Consider the following 22,224-nt stretch of genomic DNA (forward strand, 5'->3'; position numbering starts at 1 on the left):
TTCACCTCTTCAGATATCAGTGGGGGACCTTCACACAAAGATGTTGTACAAGACATGACGAGAAACAACACTATTGTGTTTAAATTAATTTATTTTCATTGCACTCTCTCTGTCTCTCTCTCACACACACACACACAAACACACACATTCTTTGCTAAAAGATCTTCAATCATTTACAAAACCTTTAAACACTTATAAAATAGTGCACTGCCTCAGACACACAAGGATAAATATCTATAAGAGTTTTCAGAAGAAAATGTATACAAGTGATAATTGGCACATCCAGGAGACAGGCTTTGTCACAACATTGCATGTTTTCCTATTTGTCAAACAGACCGTAAAAACAGGCACGTTTCGCAAGTACAGCGTCAACAAATAGAGTACTGAGCTACAATATAAATCCCTTTAATAATACCCTAAAACAGGGATCCAGCCCCTTATGTTATACACGATTTTATTGTTTTTTAAATAATCACACCCTTAAGAAAAATATCTAGCAGCCCCTGAAAGCAAACATTGATTGGAGAGGAAAACTGAGGGTAAACTTAGACACAGTTTAGTGCAATTAGCATGTTAGAAGCTCCATTTTCTTTAGAGTCTACATAATTGATTTATCTTAAGCATAAAAAAAGGAACATTACACTGAGCAATGGCGACATCTACTGGCACCATTCAGCTCTTTTCAAAAGAACAGACATGATGCAACGACTAGCCTCACTTCCGACAAATTGTTCAAATGTTCTCGCTCGATGAAAGAATCTCTTTGGTGGCTGTTTTTCCTTTGTGATCTGGCGTTAGTCCAAGCAAGTTCAGACATGTTTAAGTTATGCGTCAGACTTCTTTTTGTTCCTCAGTCCTGTGTGGATTTCATCCCCAGCTGGCCTTGAAAGTCTTTCAGTTTTTGTTGCCCTCTCCCGGTAAGAAGTACGGGTTCTCATGGCCTTGAACCAGATAGGAGTAACGTGACGGATTTTTACCTTTGAAGGTCCTCATCCCGTCGGGGTTGAGATCGTATGATCCTGACTGAAATGTCAGTGGAAGCAGTCAGTGAGTTAGTGTCTTTCAAATGTAGGGACTTCACACATTCACACACAAATACCCACAGACACCAAGCACACGTGCACAAGTAACCGCAGTCACCGATGTGCATTGAAAACTAATCATCACTACTCCCAAACTAGCATCAGTGGGGCTTCTTTGAACTGTCACTCACTAGAATTAACATGAAGGATGAGAGCTTTCCAAACCAATCAAGAGACCCTCTCATGCTGATTCCCATCACCCGAAGACAAAAAAAAAAAAAAACCCTGCCACCGTGATTCTCACTGTGGCCTGTCTAAATAATCAGCAGGGGGCTTCTAGCAAAAATCAGAATCTAAAAGCAAAGCCATGCCTTACCTTTTTCCATCCTTTCTGCTTCGGATGAAACCCCTAAAGCAACACACTGGGAGTCAGGCAAAGCAGGGAGCATGGGAGGGAGCTACGTGCTAATACTATGTATACATTCTGGGTGATCTGGTTAAACATCGTGGTGGGCAGTAAACATGTTATTCATGCATCTAATGTGAATCCGAAATTAGTCAAGATGTTAGTGTGACCAGTGAGCACGGATTTGCTGATTTGCAGGTCAAGTACTGCTAGATGTCTCGGGCTAAAACTTAGCTACATTTGGTAGAAAAGCCCTGTAACCTTGACATAGACGTGTTTTGTACCTGCAAATGACTGCATCCATGCTTACTGGGTGAGTTTTAGGTTGATCAGTTGGTGCAAACGTGATACAAGATGGTGGGGTGAACAATCTAGAGGATGATTTGGTGGATGATAAACACTCTGAGGATGAGTGGTGATACGTAATTCAGACAAGACAACAGAGGAACGCGTGATAACTCACCAGTCCATTGGTGTGATGATTTTTGTCCACCAGGTTATTGGTGCTGCCCCCTTCTGTCATTTCTATGGGAGGGGCTGCATCAAATTTAGTGGTGGCGCGGGGGATCGGGGTGATGCCGGTGGGCCAGGGCTCGTTCCTGTCACCTGGCGAGTATGGACTCCTGCTGTGGTCTGGCTTGCTTTGTGAGCATCCCCTACTAATGTGTGCACACAGTGTGAAAGGTACAATTGTTTTTAAATCCAGCAATTAATCCATCTTCATTGGTCTCCAATAAAAACACAGAAATATTTGGCTAGTGTCTGTTTTTTCAATAGTTTTTGGACAACAACTTTGCTGACTATCATAACAGCCTACTGCCATAAATACTCACTTTTAACTTGGATTTTAACAAAATTTTTCTCGTATGAACATCTTTTTTCTGCAACTGAATTTACATCTGTTCATTCCCGTGGACTTCACACACCAAAGTATAAACTCTGGGCCTATATCAAACGTATATTTAGATCAAATCTGAGGACTGTTTAATACTGCTGTTAATAAAACTACTAAATTTTAAATCATGTCATAAATTTAAATACAACATGCAAATTAAGGCAAGTCAATAAAGAATGAATATACAATTTGATACATAATGTCCACTGGAGTCGACAGATGTATTTTTTGAGTCACAAAAAAAATGTAGATCAAAAATATTATTGAAATCAATTTTTTTGAGTATTTATTCCACCTTATTTAGTTGCAAAATATAAACATATATAAAGGATAATAGGATATACAGAATAAGGCCTTTTTAGAAATTGTTTTAGACATGTCTGTTTCTAGAGCTACTGCCTGAGTTGACTATATGGAGAATGAGAAAAAGGTAAGACAGTAATAATATTCTCACCAGCAGCAGAATATGAGCAGAGCCAGGACTATGATGAGTAGAATTCCTCCCAGTACACACGAGATGACCACTACAGCCAGCAGGGACGCTGTGAACACAAACAGGAAGATGTTTGGATGTTTTAACAGCTGCTAAAACTGCTGCATCACATCTGCCTCTGAAAGACTGTTGTTACTCACAGTCACTGCAGTTGAAACCAGCATATCCAAAGGAACATCTGAAAGACAAAACATAGCAGTTAAATTATGCACATTTTGAATTCAAGGCTGTCCTGTAGCACATCGATGGAGTTTCACACTGAATCCACATGGGGGAGCTAACTTCCCAGAAACACCTCTAACACAGCTGACTGTTCACCAACTTAAAAATACATATACTCACGGTTCACAATGCGTGTCTCCCACAGCCTGCTGCCCACTTGGACACGCTACAAAGGGAAACAAACATTTTTAACACACACAGTTTGACTGAAACAGAAGCAAAAAGAAACAGATAACAAGCTGAGGTTTCACGGTGGATGGAGACCTACATCACGCCTGGTTGCACAGGCAATGAAAATATGAGCACAATGAAAGCCTCTTCATAAATGGAGGCTGCATGATGACCATTGAAAAAAAGCACATAATCGTACATTATGTTCTCTTCCTGGGAAAGCAACTGTATGCATCATTAGTATGAAGGTCTTATTTAGCTCTCCCTATGGCCGATCTCCTTGGTCACAACCCTCCACACAGAGAGACAGAGAACGCTGTGATTCTTCCACAGGTTTCCAGGGAAACAACCCCGTTAAAAAGAAATAAATTAAAGAGATAAATGAAGTAGGTGCCAAAGGTCAGCGTGGAGAAAAGGCTACAGCTCTTGACCTTGTCTCTTAGTCTCGCTCCCTGTTGTTTCTCCCACACAAGTATTCCACTGAGGATAAGAGGTTTTTGTTGCGGCTCTCTTAACTGGAGATCAGCTGGGAAAACTTGAGCTTGTTTCAAACGCTACGGGTCATCAGCTCTTAAAACTCTATAGGTAAAGCTTTAATAATTTAAAGCACTACGGCAGCAGAAAACTGTACAGACGACACATTTTTTAATGTAAAAGACGCAGCATAAATACTAGAGCATGTTCTGGTCCGCTTCAGAAGAATATGAAATTGTCGTTTTTACCTCTGCAGCTGGTGTTTGAGTACAACAAAGAGATGAAGCCCTTTTTACAGAAACAAACAGCTCGGCCCTCTTTATTTGTGCATGTTGTAGTGTCGACATCACATGGTAATGGCTGCTGCTGACACAGGTTGGTAGCTAGGACAGAGAGGATATAGAATGTATGAGAAAACCCCTCTGATGGAGCTCATGCACGTCAGGCTCTCCTCCAAAAAATCAAAGTCTTACCTGCAAACGTAGCACCAGCCAACAATCCGTTTGTATCTGAGTTGTTGATAGCACTCTTAATGGACTGGTCAACCGAATCCTGAGTGACGTTGGTGTTTTCAAAGATGTTATTTACAGTTGCTAGCACACTTCCTTGTCTGGAGAATCACAGAGAATCACCAGATGAGGTTAAAAACAAATCAATGTTTTGTGAATTGTGGCATTTATGCATTCGGAGAAAAACAAAATACTCACTCTAACTGGACAACCTCAGACCGTCTATACCCTGGCTCATTTCTGAGGGCCTCTCCAAGCTGTGAAAAGGAAGAAACGTGTGCTTTAATGACAAAGAGAGGAGTAATTTTTTTAACTGTTCACCCTCTTTTGTGAGCTCACAACCTACCGCTGCTGTGATACTAGCTGCCGTTTCCTGGAATATTGGTGAGGATCTGTTCCTCATTTCCTCCACAAAGTTGACGGAAGTGATATGAAGCTGGCCTGGGAACACTTGGGCTGAGTGAAGATGAAGAGAGGAAAATTTAACACTCACCAAGTCATTACAATTCCTTTTATTGCCATTTTTCATGTGACAAGGGATGAAATGTTGTTGTGTTCGTACCAGGTACACAGCGTCCGCCCTGTAGGAAGCTTCCAGAGATACACTGACAGGTCCCCTGAAGACAGGTGCTATCAGGTGGACACGGGACAGCAGGACACACTGATAAGAGAAAAACATTTAGTCACTACGAGACATGCTTTACAATTACACATCATCTTTTTTTCCAACCTGTTTTTTTAATCTCGCCCAGTTGCCTCATGGGCAGTCGAGCGAAATTAAACAAATTTTGGAAAAAGGTACAGACCTATGGGGGGCGGGATGGTCGGGCCTGTGGTGGAGTTAGTTGTGATTTCTGTTGGACGCTGGGTGGTGACAGTGTTGGTGGAAGCAGCGGGGGTGGTTGAGGCTGGAGTGGTGGTGGTGGAGGCTGTTGTATTGCCAGTTTGTGGTTCGGTTGGAGGAGTCGTGGTGGTGGTTACTGCAGTGGGAGTGGTCACTGTAACGCCAAGACAAGAACATTTAAACACAGCCATCGTGCTGCACACGGCAAACTTACTTAATTCTGTCAGTTTGCTTAAATTACGTTCAATTACTCTGTGAGGTAGATCTTAAAAGGACCACAGTGGTAGATGTTGCCTATTAACTACAAATCACTTAAACTTTACATCACTGCAGACAACTTTCCAAAACATGCCACCCATTTCAGACTGATTTCCTACTTTCCAAGCTACTATAGTTTTCAGTTGACATAAATTTGGAGAGACTGGAAATTTACTTTTTATTAGTAATTGATGTGATGTTGGCTCAGTTTTTTAGGTCAAATGTTGCTTTAAAAGGATAGCTCACCCAAAAATCAAATATCCATTTTTCCTTTTCCGTGTGGTGGTATCCAGATTGTTTTGGAGATACTGATCATAGACATGTCTGCCTTCTCTCTGATACAATAGAACTAGATAGCTGTGTTGCAACAAATAAAAACATTCGTAAAACTCAACAGCAATGTCTCTTTCCAGAAATCATGTCCTAATTACTCAAGATAATCCACAAACCTTGCGGTGAGCAATTTCATGTAGGAACTATTTTTCTCTACCGAAACTAGACCCATCTGTATCACTGTGAGTGCCTTCTAGTTCCGCTGGAGAAAGGGCCAACATCTCTTCGATCATTACCTCCAAAACTCACACAAAAGCAGTCTAGATGGAAAACTGGCAGGTATGAAGAAAAATGGAATCTTGATCGTGGGATGAACTGTCCCTTTTAAGTAAAAAGGTTCAAAGTCTCTGTCATTCTCTGATTTTAGCATCCAATTTTTTTATCATAAATACTATTACTTTATAAGAACACACAACAATCATGCTATTAGTCCTACCTCCTGAGGTTGGTGTTGTGGGACTAAGGGTGGTGGTATTTCCAGTGGAGGGTGCAGTGCTACTGCCTTGGGAGGTGGGGGAGGTGGAGATGGGTGAAGTGGGTTGGGTTCCAGCAGTGGGTTCTGTGTTTGCAGCGGTGGTGTTGGAGTTAGAGGTCGAGGTTGTGGTGGCAGGTAGGGGAGTTGCAGGCGAGATGCTATTGGAGTTAGTTGGTGTAGTTGTAGAGATTTCTGAAGTCGCTGGAGCTGTAGTTGTGATGTTGGTTGGTCTTGCTGTGAGTGTAGTCAAAGTTGTGTTGTTGCTTGGGTGTGTAGTAGCTGTGACGTTGCCAGTTGTGTCATTGTTTGGTTGCGTGGTTGGTGTACCTGCAGTTGTGACGTTGGTTGTAGGTGGTGTAGTCCCAGTTGTGTCATTGTGTGGTTGCGTGGTTGGTGTACCTGCAGTTGTGACGTTAGTTGTAGGTGGTGTAGTCCCAGTTGTGTCATTGTGTGGTTGCGTGGTTGGTGTACCTGCAGTTGTGACGTTGGTTGTAGGTGGTGTAGTGCCAGTTGTGTCATTGTTTGGTTGTGTGGTTGGTGTACCTGTAGTTGTGATGTTGGCTGTAGGTGGCGTAGTGCCAGTTGTGTCATTGTTTGGTTGTGTGGTTGGTGTACCTGTAGTTGTGATGTTGGCTGTAGGTGGTGTAGTGCCGGTTGTGTCATTGTTTGGTTGCGTGGTTGGTGTACCTGTAGTTGTGATGTTGGCTGTAGGTGGCGTAGTGCCAGTTGTGTCATTGTGTGGTTGCGTGGTTGGTGTACCTGTAGTTGTGATGTTGGCTGTAGGTGGCGTAGTGCCAGTTGTGTCATTGTGTGGTTGCGTGGTTGGTGTACCTGTAGTTGTGATGTTGGCTGTAGGTGGCGTAGTGCCAGTTGTGTCATTGTGTGGTTGCGTGGTTGGTGTACCTGTAGTTGTGACATTGGCTGTAGGTGGCGTAGTGCCAGTTGTGTCATTGTGTGGTTGCGTGGTTGGTGTACCTGTAGTTGTGACGTTGGCTGTAGGTGGTGTAGTGCCAGTTGTGTCATTGTGTGGTTGCGTGGTTGGTGTAGCTGTAGTTGTGATGTTAGCTGTAGGTGGGGTAGTGCCAGTTGTGTCATTGTTTGGTTGCGTGGTTGGTGTAGCTGTAGTTGTGATGTTAGCTGTAGGTGGGGTAGTGCCAGTTGTGTCATTGTTTGGTTGCGTGGTTGGTGTACCTGTAGTTGTGACGTTGGCTGTAGGTGGTGTAGTGCCAGTTGTGTCATTGTTTGGTTGCGTGGTTGGTGTACCTGTAGTTGTGACGTTGGCTGTAGGTGGTGTAGTGCCAGTTGTGTCATTGTTTGGTTGCGTGGTTGGTGTACCTGTAGTTGTGACGTTGGCTGTAGGTGGTGTAGTGCCAGTTGTGTCATTGTTTGGTTGCGTGGTTGGTGTATTTGTAGTTGTGCCATTGGTTGTGGTCAGTGTTGGATCTGGAGTAGGTGTGGTGGCTGCATTTGTCTTGGGGCTTGTAGTTGAACCATTGGTTGGAGAGTCCGTTGGGTGGCTGGTGGTGACGTTACTGTCCTGGGTAACGGTGGTGTTGACTGCTTCTATAGTGGTCCTGGACTCTGTGCTGGGTGGAGAGAAGGTTGTCTCTGTATCGGTGGTGGGTGGTTTCGTAGTTCTAGATTCTGTTGTGGCATTTCCTGTAGTTGTAGAGGGTCCCGTGGCTGTGGGAGGGTCTGTTGCAGATGGTGGTGAAGCTGTAGATTCTGTTGTGGCATTTTTTGCTATAGATGATGGTGAAGTTGTAGTATAAGTCATAGGAGAAGTTGTAGGAGTGGTTGATGTCTCATTGAGTCCTCCGCTGGTGGTGACATTTTCTGATACGGTTCCTACAGACAAAAACAAAAAGCAAATAATCAACTCATCACTTTCTCTCTCCTAGGCACATCACATCTAACTAAAATGCTGGGGAGCTGAATCTAAAGCTGTGACACAAGTCACCAAAAAAGAGAGAAATTAAGTTCACTAAGTGAAGGAGTTGAACCTCTCTGTTGTCCCCTTGTATTGTGTTAGAAAACGTGCAAATATGTATGGATTACTATGAGCACAACAACACACCTGCACCAATTTTTAACATTCATCAATATGAATTTGAAAAATGCCTAACTAGACTTACTGGCATGCACATGCATTTTTAGCAAGAATTAGATGATATTAAATGCTAACTTTGTTTTTCAGTGGTTTTGGGCCTGGACAGGTAGTGAACTGGTAGTTTATCACAGCCTTTTCACTGATCCCTGCTGGAAAAACCAGCATAGACCAGCATGATTTCCATGCTGGTCTATGCTGGTCAGTGCTGGTTTGGTGCTGGTCCCATTAATTATGCTGGCTGACCAGCATAGTCTTGCTGGTGAAGTTGCTGATGAAGCTGGTCACCAGCATCCCATGCACCAGCATGCTGGGCAGGGAACACCTGTGCCTGACTCCTGTTCAATCAGCATCTTGATTTGCCACACCTGTCAGGTGGATGGCTTATCTTATTGGATTTTAACAACTGTGTGCTCAAAATCTGAAAGAAGTGATTGTTTTGTGTACATAAAAAAGAAAATCATCATAAAATTGTTTACTTCAACTTGTGAGTGTTGCATTTATATTTTTGTATATTTAGTGTAGTATTTACAGTTTGTCTTGGGTGCCCTCAATGATCCCAAAATCTTGCAGGTCTGAAGTTTGTGTTCAATAAATTTGGTGTGCTATGACAACCTCACTGACTCTGTGTCCTGTACTGGGCTTTCACAGCCAACTTCGCTCCTCCTCATGCTCTGCAATATGAAATAAGTTGTAGACACATCCCATGCTGGTGACCAGCATACCAGCACCAAAACACAAAATATGCTGGTCTTGCTGGTTACCTGCTATGCTGGTCTATGGTGTTTTTTCCAGCAGGGATAACAGCTGCCTACTGCAGCGGGAAACAACCATGGCAGCTGTGAAAGTGAACTGAAATTGTAAAGCTGAGGACCATACAACCAACTGGCTAAAAGAGGCTTAAATGCTCCATAGTGCTGAGGGAAAATGCAGCATAATTCTCTCTGGGTTCATCATTACAAGCAACACCTTTCACATACAAGTAATCATTTGATCCATTGTTAATACACAAAAAGGAGCTTTTAGATGTGACCACATCACAGCTTACTAGCTTAATTATCCATGCTAATTATATAGGAAAAAATACATTAATTAGCACACATTTCCATGTTAATGTTGACAGCTACAGATATTAACTCAGTGTTCAAAATCCCGGCAAATGATATTATTCATAACGTTTCTGTGACACTGTTATTTTATCATTGCTACTGTTAGTATTTATTTTCAAGATGACATTATTTTAGATTAAATACAACTCTATGACCTCCACCAACAAGGTTATGTTGTTGTTGTTGTATGTACGTGTCACACAAAAAACTACAGAACAGATTTCCACCAACCTGGACAGAGGAAGGTTTGGATTTTGAAATAATGCATGGACTGAGATGAAAGAAATCAGGGATATGTAGGTGGCTGGCATCTGCAAGCAAGAACAACTAGAGAGCAGCTCCAACTGAAGATCCTGAAAAATACTGTATTTGATTTATGTATGAAGGGGGTCTCTTTTGTCACTGTGCTGAGTGCAGGTACCCCAAGGAAATAAACTTGTTCCCATACCGGGAGTTGAACCCGGGCCGCCTGGGTGAAAACCAGGAATCCTAACCGCTAGACCATATGGGAATGCATCCCGTTCCTGTACATTTACAGAAACCCAATTGATTTCTGTCAAGCTGCAAATGCTCCAAAAATCACAGCAGTTTGAACAACACAGTGGGCAACAAGGTTGAACCTACCACTGCGTAAGAAGTGGACAAAAGCTGTGACTCAGCAGATAAGAGGTACCGTAAGTGACGGCTGTTTACAACACCTCGATGTGTCAGTCACAACTGCTGCCAACTTCATTTGACTATCTTACAAGAGAAAGCTGCCGCCTGTTTGTTCAGTGTGCTGTCATGACGCCTGTTCCCGTTTAGCCCACCTCTGCTCTTGGCTTTATGTTTGTGGAGGAACGGACAGAGCCAGAGGGCAGCTTGAGGAGCGGTACACACAGCAGGAGGTCTTTGATTATGGCTTAGTCTGTTTACCTCAACATTTCATTTGTATGCATTGAATGATAACATTCAGAGTCCTCTTTTTTAGTAAGAGAGTGAACATGCTAGTGACAGCCAGATGGGTGGACACCTTAGACAAACAGTTTTATCCAGTAAAGCACAAGGAAGTGGTGAGACAACCTGGACTAATATCAGCTCAGGAGCGAGATTTGATTATTTTCTCTGTGTGAGGTAATGTCTTTATCACCTGGTAACCAAGACTCATTCAGAGATGAAAAACCACAGCCTCCACACACCCTGTGACAGCAGACTTTTATGGGTCCTCTGCAAAGCCTTACCCACCTTAAAAATGATGTATTAAGGGAGTGGAAAAAGACATTGAGCAATCAATTCTGATAGATGAGGAAGTGAAGAAAGGTTTGAGTTCCCTGAAAAAGGTATATAGTCTCAGATGACATTTCAGTGGTCAAAAAGTAAAGGAGTGGCAGAGTTAAGCAGGGCAGGATCTATGTGAAGTAAAGTCACATGAAATCATCGCCATAAAACAGACATATATCATTTTGCGACGTCTCGTCCAGATTAAGACTTAAGGGGCAATGGACTAATCTTTTTGGACGACCAGAGATCAAGATTAATGCAAAACCTCTTAAATCAGACCAGTCCACCCCAGACTTAATTAGCTCTGTTACATTTTACTCGTAGAGTATCCATTGCAAGGACTTGTGTGTGTTTCCATGAGACTGAGCTGAAGGTTAAGCATTTCACTGTGCATACCTCACATTCTGTTAAACCCTCAAAGGCTGAATTTTATCTGCTCGCATCTCAGATGAGATTGTCACATTTTAGCCGTTTTTCAGAGTCCTGCTGCTTTTATAGAAACTGTGCAGCCGGTTTCGGTTTACACTCCATCCTGTGGATTAGTCAGGTGTGTGTGATTTGTTCCACTACATCAGCTGGGTGCTATGTCAGTGTCACAGCCAGCAGATAGCAGGCGTCTGTGAGCTGAACACAGTTGAAGTAGTAAACATCTTTACAGAATAAAACGGCTAAATTAAAAGAGTATCATTCACTCTAATGTCATGGCGGTCAGGAGCCTTATCAGCTGTGTATTTGTGTAGGGAAACAATTCTCTTATCGACGCTTGATTTCCACAGAATGGAAAGTTAACAAATGGAACAGTTGCTCTCTGTTTCTTGACTAATGACACACTGAAACCAACCAGGAGGGATGCATGGCATTTCTTGAGATATCATAAGTACTGTAGGCTCTCAGGTTGAGGGCATCAGTGAGAATGTAAGTGCTACCTGGTGGATGCATTTTATTGGGTACAATTAGAATTTAATGGCAAAACGTTTGCTATAATATGAGGAGATACAATCAGATGTTATAGAGAAGAGCAGAAAACTAGAGAAATCTGTTACACTAGAGCTGGCGGTTGTATGACACATAATCCTGCCCCTTCCCCCCAAAAGCCAATCATCTGCTTCATCATAGCCCAACTGGAAAACATATTAGCTAGCCAAGTTGTTGCTTTGCACGCAGTCAAGAAGTTGTGGTTTCCCCCCCAATCATTTATTCATTAATCAGTTATGAGCGCTAAAATTCTAATCTTTTTCCCTTGGCCTCAGCTGTGCTTTGTGATTAGTGCTAGTTAGCAACTGTTAGCATGCTAACATGCAAGACTAAGATGCTGGACTATCCAACTGAAAGGCTTGCCATGAAATTTGGTAACGTTACAGATATCTATGTCCCACTCAAAATATATTGTAATCACCTTAGTAAAAGACTGACTTTTAATCGAGCTCATGATCAGGTTTTGCTGAAGTGATTCAGAAAATAGTTTTATCTGATGTTTTGGCTCACAGCTGCACCCCCATTAATTATTCATCATTTTTATTATTAGGCTATTTTTATCCTCACATGGCAACAGGATCGAGTCATTTCATTGGTATCTAGGTTAGATAAATTGTTCCACGAACTCAGTGTTAGGCAAATCATAGATCTGACCAATAAGTGATCATGTTTTGGTGATATGCTCTTTAATTATTAACTACTTGGTTGATTAATAACAAATCTGATGACCACAACATCTAAGCATCATTTCAGGTGGAACAGATACACGAGATAAATGTCTTGGCATCAGTGCTGAGTGATAAAAACCAAACTGAGTGTCTGATTCTCTCTCTAACAGCCCTAATCTCTGAATTACTGTCTTCCTTATCAACTTCTGCGAATGCGGCCAAGACAGTTACGAGTCGAGCACAAGGAGAGTCTTTTGTTAGGAGGACTTACACAATCATTTTTTATACAGTCTAACCTGCTGTCAATAAGGCCGATGGACAAATTATGAAAGGGTAGGGCTCAGTGTTTTAACTTGTGGCCTTCAAACGCAGTGTTGATGGTCTGAAAGGTGCAGAAGCTGAGACCTTGAAAACGTGCAACTGAACAAAGGCTCCTGACTTGCCAAGGTATTGCTGGCATCCACCTACAAGTCATAAATAACCCAGATAGAGAAGGTTATGGTGTCACGATAAACACAGTGTATTTATGAACACAGGGAAGTCATGGGCGAAAGGGAAACTGTCACACAGAAGAATGTGAGCTTGTCACATAAACAAAGCAGTTCTCTTTTCCCAGTCAGCAATGATCGCTGCTTCTCTATTTCCATCAGCATGGAAGAGGATGAAGAGGAGGAACCTCATAAAAGTTATCCTTATCGCAACATACAACCCGACCCTGAAGAACAGTCGGCATTTTTGAAATGCGCTACTTTGGCTCTGATGCAGCATTCTCTCTCTGCTGGTCGTCAACAATTAACCTAATATACGTGTTTTTGATGGTGATGGAAAGCTGGGCATGGAACCCAGATCATTCTTGCTGTGAGGCGACAGTTCCAACCACTGAGCCATGGATGAAGTCTCACAGACAATCTGTTATCTTCACGGTGATGATTGTTTCCACAATGAAAGCAAAACTGCTTCTGTATTTCTACATACATGGAGGAAGAAGAAGTATCTTATATTATTACATTCAGTTGTACTGAGTACAACACAATGAAACTTGTTCTATGCATTTCTGCACCGACCGGGGAGCAACAAAGACAAAACAACTTCACCCACTTCACCACAAATCATGGCTGAACATCACTGTTCATTTATATCACATCGTTATCATGATATTTTGGATATCAATATATAATAATATGGATTAAGTCTTGTCTTTTCCTGGTTTTAAAGGCTGCATTGCAGTAAAGTGATCTTTACCCACTTAATCATTATATCCACATTACTGATGATTATCAAAATATATTAGTATTTGGTGAAAGTACTAATCATCATCCCTAACAGTATTAGGCTGCTGCTCAGTTTTCTCAGTCTCCTGTGATGGTGAAGTTACCCGTACTGGGAACATTTATGAGACAATGTAAATAAACAGCCATTTTGCGTCATAAAAAGTGGGGTAATTAAGAGCACACTCTGCCATGCACGTCAAACAGGGAGCCTTGTCTCTGAGGATTTAACCTACAGCCGGATAATCCCCTGCAGACACAAAAGGGATGACTGGGTCAGGCTGGGTGACAAGTGGGTCTAAGGTCGGTCCGAGGCAAGCGCACACTCAGGAGGACGTGGATAAGAAGGTCCGGCTTCAACCTCCACCAACTCCAGCACGAACGCCACGGTTTGATAGGCTATCACTGAACTGATGCTACTTAACAGCTGCCACGCCTCTCCACCGCTTTCTTTTCTCGACATAGAAATCAAACAAACACAGTGTGGGAGTGTGTCTGTTGCCAGGGAGACGTCTGTTTCCAGCTGTCAAGCTTCGCCTCACTTTAAATCACCACCAGGAGCAGAAACAGAGAGACGGAGTCAGTTGATTCTTGTGTTTCAGGGCTTCGCTGCACTACAGGGGACTTATATTCATGCGACACAATGCTTCTCCTGTGAAGTACCTGCTCATGAACTGACTGTCACATCCATTTCCCCGCAGCACACAACCTCAATTTCCTGTCCACACAGAATAAATCCTTTTCGGCATTAACTACACACCAGAAGGAATCCTGAGCATCCCGGAGAGCAGCACACAAACACTCCTCTTTCTCAATGTCGCCATGAAATATTCACAGTTTATTGTTGTGGTTAGGGGGAAAGTGCATTCCTGAAATAGTTCCTCATCACATTCAGCGGCACGGCAAGACAGACCTACCTTATTACAGAGAGCACGCAGAGCAGGCGACCAGCTGACAGGTTGTGACCCACCAGTCAGGAAGAGCCTGAGGCCAAAAGGCAGCATCTCATTAGGAGACAGAGGAGTCATGTGGAGAGCTGACCTACAGTGGTGTGTGTGTGTGTGTGTGTGAAATCATGCAGCATGGCATCCGAAACAAGCTGATTAAAGACAAAAAATGCTGGAGGCACTGCTCGCAGCTTATTACTGGTCACACTTTGGGTTGCTAATGAGAGTAAAACATTTCTTACATACTGCTTTATGACCCACTGGCAACTAAAGGTGCACATCCCTCATGACTGATACACACACAGGTCCGTTCCCTTCAGCGCTCACTGCAGAGGGAGAACCAGGCCTGAGGGCTGCCACATCAAAGCCACATGGCTGACGCCGGGGTCACCAGGAGCGACCTCACAGGACTGAGAGGAAGCTTTTATTTTCAGCAGCTAACAGTCGGTCACCCTGCTGAGTGTCTCGTGTCAACAGTCCTGATCAGAGAAAAGCAGAGGCCCCGTGTGATGGAGGTGATGGGGTAGGATATACACTATATTACCAAAAGTATTCGCTCACCTGCCTTTACTCATTCTATGAACTGAAGTGCCATCCCATTCCTAACTCATAGAATTCAATATGATGTCGGTCCACCTTTTGCAGCTATTACAGCTTCAACTCTTCTGGGAAGACTGTCCACAAGGTTGAGGAGAGTGTTTATAGGAATTTTTGACCATTCTTCCAAAAGCGCATTGGTGAGGTCACACACTGATGTTGGTCGAGAAGGCCTGGCTCTCAGTCTCCGCTCTAATTCATCCCAAAGGTGTTCTATCGGGTTCAGGTCAGGACTCTGTGCAGGCCAGTCAAGTTCATCCACACCAGACTCTGTCATCCACGTCTTTATGGACCTTGCTTTGTGCACTGGTGCACAGTCATGTTGGAAGAGGAAGGGGCCCGCTCCAAACTGTTCCCACAAGGTTGGGAGCATGGAATTGTCCAAAATGTTTTGGTATCCTGAAGCATTCAATGTTCCTTTCACTGGAACTAAGGGGCCAAGCCCAGCTCCTGAAAAACAACCCCATACCATAATTCCTCCTCCACCAAATTTCACAGTTGGCACAATGCAATCTGAAATGTACCGTTCTCCTGGCAACCTCCAAACCCAGACTCGTCCATCAGATTGCCAGATGGAAAAGCGTGATTCATCACTCCAGAGAACGCGTCTCCACTGCTCTAGAGGCCAGTGACGGCGTGCTTTACACCATTGCATCCGACGCCTTGCATTGCACTTGGTGATGTGTGGCTTGGCTGCAGCTGCTCGGCCATGGAAACCCATTCCATGAAGCTCTCTGCGTACTGTACTTGGGCTAATCTGAAGGTCACATGAAGTTTGTAGCTCTCTAGCAATTGACTGTGCAGAAAGTCGGCGACCTCTTTGCACTATGCGCTTCAGCATCCGCTGACCCCTCTCCGTCACTTTACGTGGCCTACCACTTCGTGGCTGAGTTGCTGTTGTTCCCAAACGCTTCCATTTTGTTATAATAGAGCTGACAGTTGACTGTGGAATATTTAGGAGCGAGGAAATTTCACGACTGGATTTGTTGCACAAGTGGCATCCTATGACAGTTCCACGCTGGAATTCACTGAGCTCCTGAGAGCGGCCCATTCTTTCACAAATGTCTTGTTTCACAGTCTGCATGCCTGAGTGCTTGAATTTATACACCTGGGGCCAGGCCAAGTGATTAGAACACCTGATTCTGATCATTTGAATGGGTGAGCGAATACTTTTGGTAATATAGTGTATGTCATTTTTAGTCAAAATAAATACAAACTCTGCTGTAAAGTCCTACTTTTACAAAGGCTGTCATGTTAATCCTCTTGACATGAATGTATTATTTATTTGAATAAAAGTAGCAAAACAAAAATGTAGCCAGAAAGTCAGAAAGGTACAAGAGTATTACCAGTAAAATGTATCTGAAGTGTCAAAAGTAAAAGTTCTCATGGTTTTATAAGCAAATCATGCAGTATATTTTGTATGTATTTTTATCTTATTTGCAATCTGCAAACATCTAACTATAGCTGTCATGTAATTAGTAGTAAAAAGTGTAATATTTCCCTGCGGAGTCAAGTTAAAAGACTGTGGTGAAGAGAGGAAGTCTTAAAACTAAAAATCAGAGCCAGCTGTTGAGTTTGTGAAGCTCTATTTCTTTGGGATTCACAGACTCATCGATGTTCTAATGAGGATTATTGTTTGTCGGTTACATTTATTTTGATGAATCTTCATAAATTTCTTCTAACTTCTTCATTTTTTAGGATGTTTGCTGGAAATAACTATGAAATTTGGTACTACTTACAGAGAAAATATAGACAAAGATTGACATCTTTATTGGTTTTGTGAGTTATCTGTGCTGCTTTTGTAGGCAGTTGTTAGCAGTTCTCTAGAAGAGTTTTCTTGAAACAAGCTTCATTTAAACCAAAGTATATTCATTAATCAATCATTTAAGAATTGGAAACTTGATTTTTCATATCTTTTAGTTCTTTGTCATTCTGTTTTTTTCCCCTCTCTGCTGGTAATTAAGTGGACCAATGATACATTTTAATGAGTAACAAAACACATGATGTCTTGGAAAATTATCAGGATATTCAAGGAAATTATTAAAAGAAAGTGTTAAGTTTATCTCCTTTTATAGATCATTATTCTTTTAACAGATTACCCTTTGTCTTGCTCAGACTTTGTCACACTGGACTGGGTGTGAGACACACACACACACACACACACACACGCACACGCACACACACACACACACACACACACACACACACGCACACACACACACACACACAAAACCTCAGGCCACAGCAACGGCTGCACAAGGACACAGTGAGTAACACAGCAGACAAGAAGCTGTTGAGATATCTAATCTCAGTCCCTATCTATTCCAGCAGATTAGGTCATTTTCTTCAGGAGGAGGCCAGCCGGAGTGAATTGTGAGCAAACAGAGCACTTATACTGTAACACCGAGGTGACAGATGGCTCCCTGGAGCAGGGCTCACTCGCAGGGCCTCTGCACATATCATATCCAATTAAAGATCCGCCAGCACATGCTTTCCAATTACAGAGCGAGATTTACTGCCCTGGAGCAGCTCTAATCCAACAGGATACAGAAGGGAGGGACACAGAGAGAGACGGCAACAAGTGTGCATGAGAAGTGGGCGTAGACGCAACGGCAGCGCGCGAGAGCGCCTCGAATGAGGAAGATGCAATCAGTTATCCATACTGAGCGCAGTAATGGTGAGAAGGAACTGAATCACACATAAAGAACACATGATATACTGTGCTCTTTATGTACTTCTCCTGCTGATAACGGGATAATTGATTCAGGGCGGTTAGTTAGTTTAGTTTGTTTATTGACAGAAAATCTTTCAGATCCTTTTGTTTTGTTTTTAAACGCAAAAATGCCAAATAATGTCTTGTTCTGGTCCCTGAATGTGACACTCTGCTGCGTTTCATATATTGCAGTAAAATGATTCTCAAACCGGAAGATTTTTATGAAATAATTTACTTTAAAAACACACAGTACAATACTTTCAAATACAACAGTTAGTCTTGTCTTTTTCTGTAAATTCTTTTTTGTATATTTTTGTTTCAGCTTGCTATGTAGTCATGTTATTTTACGTTGGTAAGTTAGGAGCTAAACTCAAACGGTACTGGCAGGTGAGTATGGTAAAATGAACGGTTCAAAAATACTCCGAATGGGAATTATTGGTAAGTGAGGAGACGCCCAGTTGAAATGGAAGCTGACGAAGCTTCCACAGCACCTGCTGACATTAGCAAAACAGTAAGCTGGATAGAGTAAGCAAGCTTACGCTACTGTATTTTAACGTTAGCTGTGGGTGTACTCGGACAGCCAAACATTTTCTCAAGTGTTACACGGAGGATAATGTTTGAGAAACCCTGTCTTAAAGGTTCAATATGAAATAATGTTAGTTGAAAACATTCAGAAATTGACTAAAATCATCAACACAAAGTGAGGAAATATTACTTTAAGGAGATATCTTGGTCCATCTTGGTCCAAAGCTCCTAATTTCCCCCGGTGCCTCAAGCTCATCAGACCGTCCCTCAACGAGCACACTTCAAAACGTTGCCTCTTTATCTTTAGCAGATGAAGTAACTAATCTTAATTAATCTGGGGTATTATAATGATGATGAAAATGATGCTTAGTTGTAGCCCTACTTCGGTTTCACATCCCTGCCTCCGTCTTTAACTCGTAACCAGAGCTTGCGTGCGCTAGTAATGACCTAATGATGACTAGCCAGCAGAACATGACACATGTGGAGGAGATTGTGATAAACTGCATGTGGTCTGAGAGAGGAAACAGTAGCAGAGGGAGAAAAGAGAGGCAGGGCGGGCGTTAAATGTGCTCCACTCCCTTTTCTTATGGAGGGCACAAGAAAGTGTGGCGCCAGACGCAGGGGAGGAAGATCACGACCCTCAGGAGGTCTTTTTCATCTGGACCTCTTTACTGCTACTTCAGATACACTCAGTCAGGAACTCAGAAGTGTCCATCAGCTCCCAGCCGTCCTCTGGCTCCATATAGGCTGCCGAGCCCCCGGCACATGACAGCATCTGACTCTCAGGCTTCATATGTGAGCCTTGAATCACACAGAGGCATTTTCTGAATAATACCGAGGGGTGACCAATGGATTTTAAGTGCAGACAAGCTCAGCGAGGCTCGTACAGTGGAGAGCTCATCAAAATTCCTCAGGGCAGCTTCACCACGCTGTCGAGGGGGTCTGCTAAATCACACACAGAGTAAACTGTGTGTGTGGAGTGTGCTGCGCTTCAGGGGGCCGGCCGTTGTTTGACCGAAGCCTCCTTGCTGGCATCTGTCCACCCACAGAGAGATTTGAGTCAGAGCGAAGGAGCAGTGAGTCAGGAGTTAAGACTATTTGGGGGAAATCCACCCCACCCCCACGAATGTGTGTAGAAAAAAAGAGCATGAAGAAGAAGAAGATGAAGGAAATATGTATTTTTTCACAAAAACTTGAAGAAATGGAATGAATTAATTATTTACTTTGCCTCAGTGAGCTTTACAGTGAATGACAACTTCTGTCCTTAGACACAAAACTAATAAAACACTGAAAAAGAAACACAACACAACAGGAAGAGCTGCAGATGACGGAGGCGCAAAGACCAATGCTTGTAAGACGTACAGGTGTGCAATCATCACATCATCGGTCAAAAGTATAGTTTCTTGGATTATAATAAAATATAACTGCAATCTAACTACATCTGATATCCCATCACTACCTACATGGTAAAAGATAATATATGTGCTCTGAGCACATACATACAATAAAAAAGAAGACTTTTGCCAGTGGAAAAAAGTTATAATAAACTATTTTCAGACAGGAATTTCTATATAATGGACGTATCATTTGCGAGAAGCCCCACTGATGATCATAAAAGCTGATGTACTCAAGATGTACACTAACATTTACCCAATAAAAAGGTGAAAAGGGCAGAAGAGAGGCCAAAGATATGTATTTACATGCACAAAATAACACTCAAGTACATGAAATACCATTTTTCGATCCTATAAAATGACATGTAAGATTTTACCTCTAACAAATATGAAGATTTATGGTGGATAAACACATCAAAATACCAAATAGTAGCTTATATGTAGTAACAATTAGCTCTACTCAACTACAGAATTAATACTGATATAGGTAGAATAATAATTAGTCTGTAAAATACCCAATGTTAGTTCACTGGATTGTTTATCCTGCGACCTCTTTGAATTTTTATTTTGTGCTTTGTGAATATCATTTTATTCATTTACTGCATATATGAACCCATATCCAGATATCCCTAACTCATTTTGAGGAGTGGAGGGAATTTCTATATTAAGGACATGTCATTTGTAAGAAGCTGTAAAAAATGAGTGGCATGACTCAAGGTGAAACCTAAAATTCACCTGCCAAATATGTGAAAAGAAGCCAGAAAATATGTGTTTTCAGTCACAAAATGGCACTAAAGCACATGAAATGTTATTTTTTTTATAATAAAACTGATATCATACAACAATGATGAATGATGAATTGGATTGATAAACAGATTAAAATACCAAACAGTAGTCTGCTTCACTCAGCCACAACAAAGATAGTAGTTAGCCTAAACACTGAAGAATCAATACTGACTGAATAAGCAGGCTAATATTAAATACTGAGCTGTAAACTTCTACTTGGAAACATTTTGACTCTAGAAGACAACATATGAAAAGCCACGCATCTGTAGACTGAAGTTAAACTAGTATAAACTAACATGAAGATGTATTTCAAGCCTTAAGCTCGGATCCCAAAGCTGTGAGTTAAATGTCACAAACACACAGTTAGAAAGAGTTTAACAAGCTGCTGAGTTGAACTCCACTCACCTTTAATGGCTGTGCCCAGCAGAAACGCGACAGACAGGTAGCTCAGGAACATGGTTCGGGTCTTGCGCCGGGTCTCAGTCCGGTGTGACGGGCAGAATAACGGTGCTGTGTCACAGTCTCCGTCGGCTTCGGGGTGTAGTCGCTGCTGCCTGCTACAGGTGGCTCAGTCTGAGAGCTGCGTCCTCTGACAGCATTAAAAGCTTTAGTCCCTCCTCTGATTGGCCGGCGCTCCTGTCACTCATCATCACTGTACTCGGCTCAGCCTCCCTCCCTCCACCTTCCCTCCACCCACGGACCAGTGCCTCCACCATAAACCTGTCACAATACACAAGAACTTACTGCACAATACTGACTATTTTTAGCTGAGTGTTTGCACAGAGCGTGAATAAAGTACATGCCTTGTACCCGAACACTGGCATTAGTGTCAAATGACAGGTTCGCAAGGATATTACGTATCACAGCCTAACAAAGTCCAGTGTAAAGAAAAAAGTGGACACTGAGAGGGAATCATAAACTGTCAATATCAAACAAGATTAAAACCCTTTTTTCTACTGGATAGAAATCCCACCTAAACCTGTTAAGTCAGGCTTTTGTTTGCAATGGGAAAAGTTTTGAATTTACACCCACATCAGTTGACTCTGCAGCAGTCTGAACACAAGACCCCGCTGAACATGCTTAATTCCAGCATGCAAAATGATGATGTGTAATCAAAATCCAGTGGTGGGGCCCAAATAATAAAAAAAAAGGATTTATCCACTATTTTACAGAAGCTTTTTTCAAAATGGGTCAATTTTTTATTTTTATTTGAATGGGTTTATGTTTTCTCTGCTGTTACAAGTGTTTCCAAGGCATTTGTGACACTTCATAACACTTCAGATAAAATTCACAGATGGGAAAAGGTTCTGGTTTTGGTGGAATAGCGATATAAGACTCTACAGCTATGCTAATATTAGCCGCTCTGTGGGTGGGGCTGTATTAGCTACTTTGATACGTGTAAATATTGTGACCACAGACCTTATTTCAGGCATTTAACCAAAAAAATGACTGACTCTGAGACGAGGAAACCAGACGTGCTAAAATGCTGATTTCTGGGTTTTGAGGACTCATTACTACATCTTTACAAATTATGACTGGAAGGTGGCATCAAATGAAAACTAACCAAGTTATTAACATTCACCAAATGATCAAGCATCAACATCTCGGAGTCACGAATGTGTTCAGTATTCCGTGTCAATCCATCCAGTAGTTGTTTGGACAGGATGTGAAAATGTTGCCACGCTGGTGGCGCCAGATAAAATCCCAAATAAAGATTAATGATTAATCTTCTGGGCACCATGACTATCTGTGCCACGCCTCATGGAAAATCCA

The 22,224-nt window shown here is 42.3% G+C and overlaps 1 protein-coding gene and 1 non-coding gene across 3 annotated transcripts; both read right to left on the minus strand.

Annotated features, from left to right (window-relative positions):
* Window positions 1-73: 73 nt before the first annotated feature.
* si:ch211-198m17.1 (mucin-2) lies at window positions 74-21,032 on the minus strand. 2 transcript variants are annotated; one of them, XM_037088599.1, is made up of 14 exons: window positions 20,857-21,032; window positions 6,064-7,950; window positions 4,999-5,190; window positions 4,755-4,853; window positions 4,539-4,648; window positions 4,391-4,449; window positions 4,157-4,293; window positions 3,932-4,066; window positions 3,159-3,204; window positions 2,957-2,994; window positions 2,778-2,865; window positions 1,892-2,087; window positions 1,399-1,431; window positions 74-1,023 (listed from the first exon to the last, which is right to left on the minus strand). In XM_037088599.1, the coding sequence occupies exons 1-14, from the start codon at window positions 20,906-20,908 to the stop codon at window positions 895-897; spliced, it is 3,201 nt and encodes a 1,066-aa protein (XP_036944494.1). In that variant the 5' UTR covers window positions 20,909-21,032; the 3' UTR covers window positions 74-894. The 2 variants fall into 2 exon arrangements, with proteins under 2 accessions (XP_036944494.1, XP_036944495.1); XM_037088600.1 differs by lacking the exon at window positions 1,399-1,431.
* On the minus strand, window positions 9,758-9,829 carry trnae-uuc. Its single transcript has one exon. It is a non-coding gene; the product is annotated as a tRNA-Glu (tRNA).
* Window positions 21,033-22,224: the final 1,192 nt, after the last annotated feature.

The sequence above is a fragment of the Acanthopagrus latus genome, chromosome 23 (genome assembly GCF_904848185.1).
Source record: "Acanthopagrus latus isolate v.2019 chromosome 23, fAcaLat1.1, whole genome shotgun sequence".
Lineage (NCBI taxonomy): Eukaryota > Metazoa > Chordata > Actinopteri > Spariformes > Sparidae > Acanthopagrus > Acanthopagrus latus.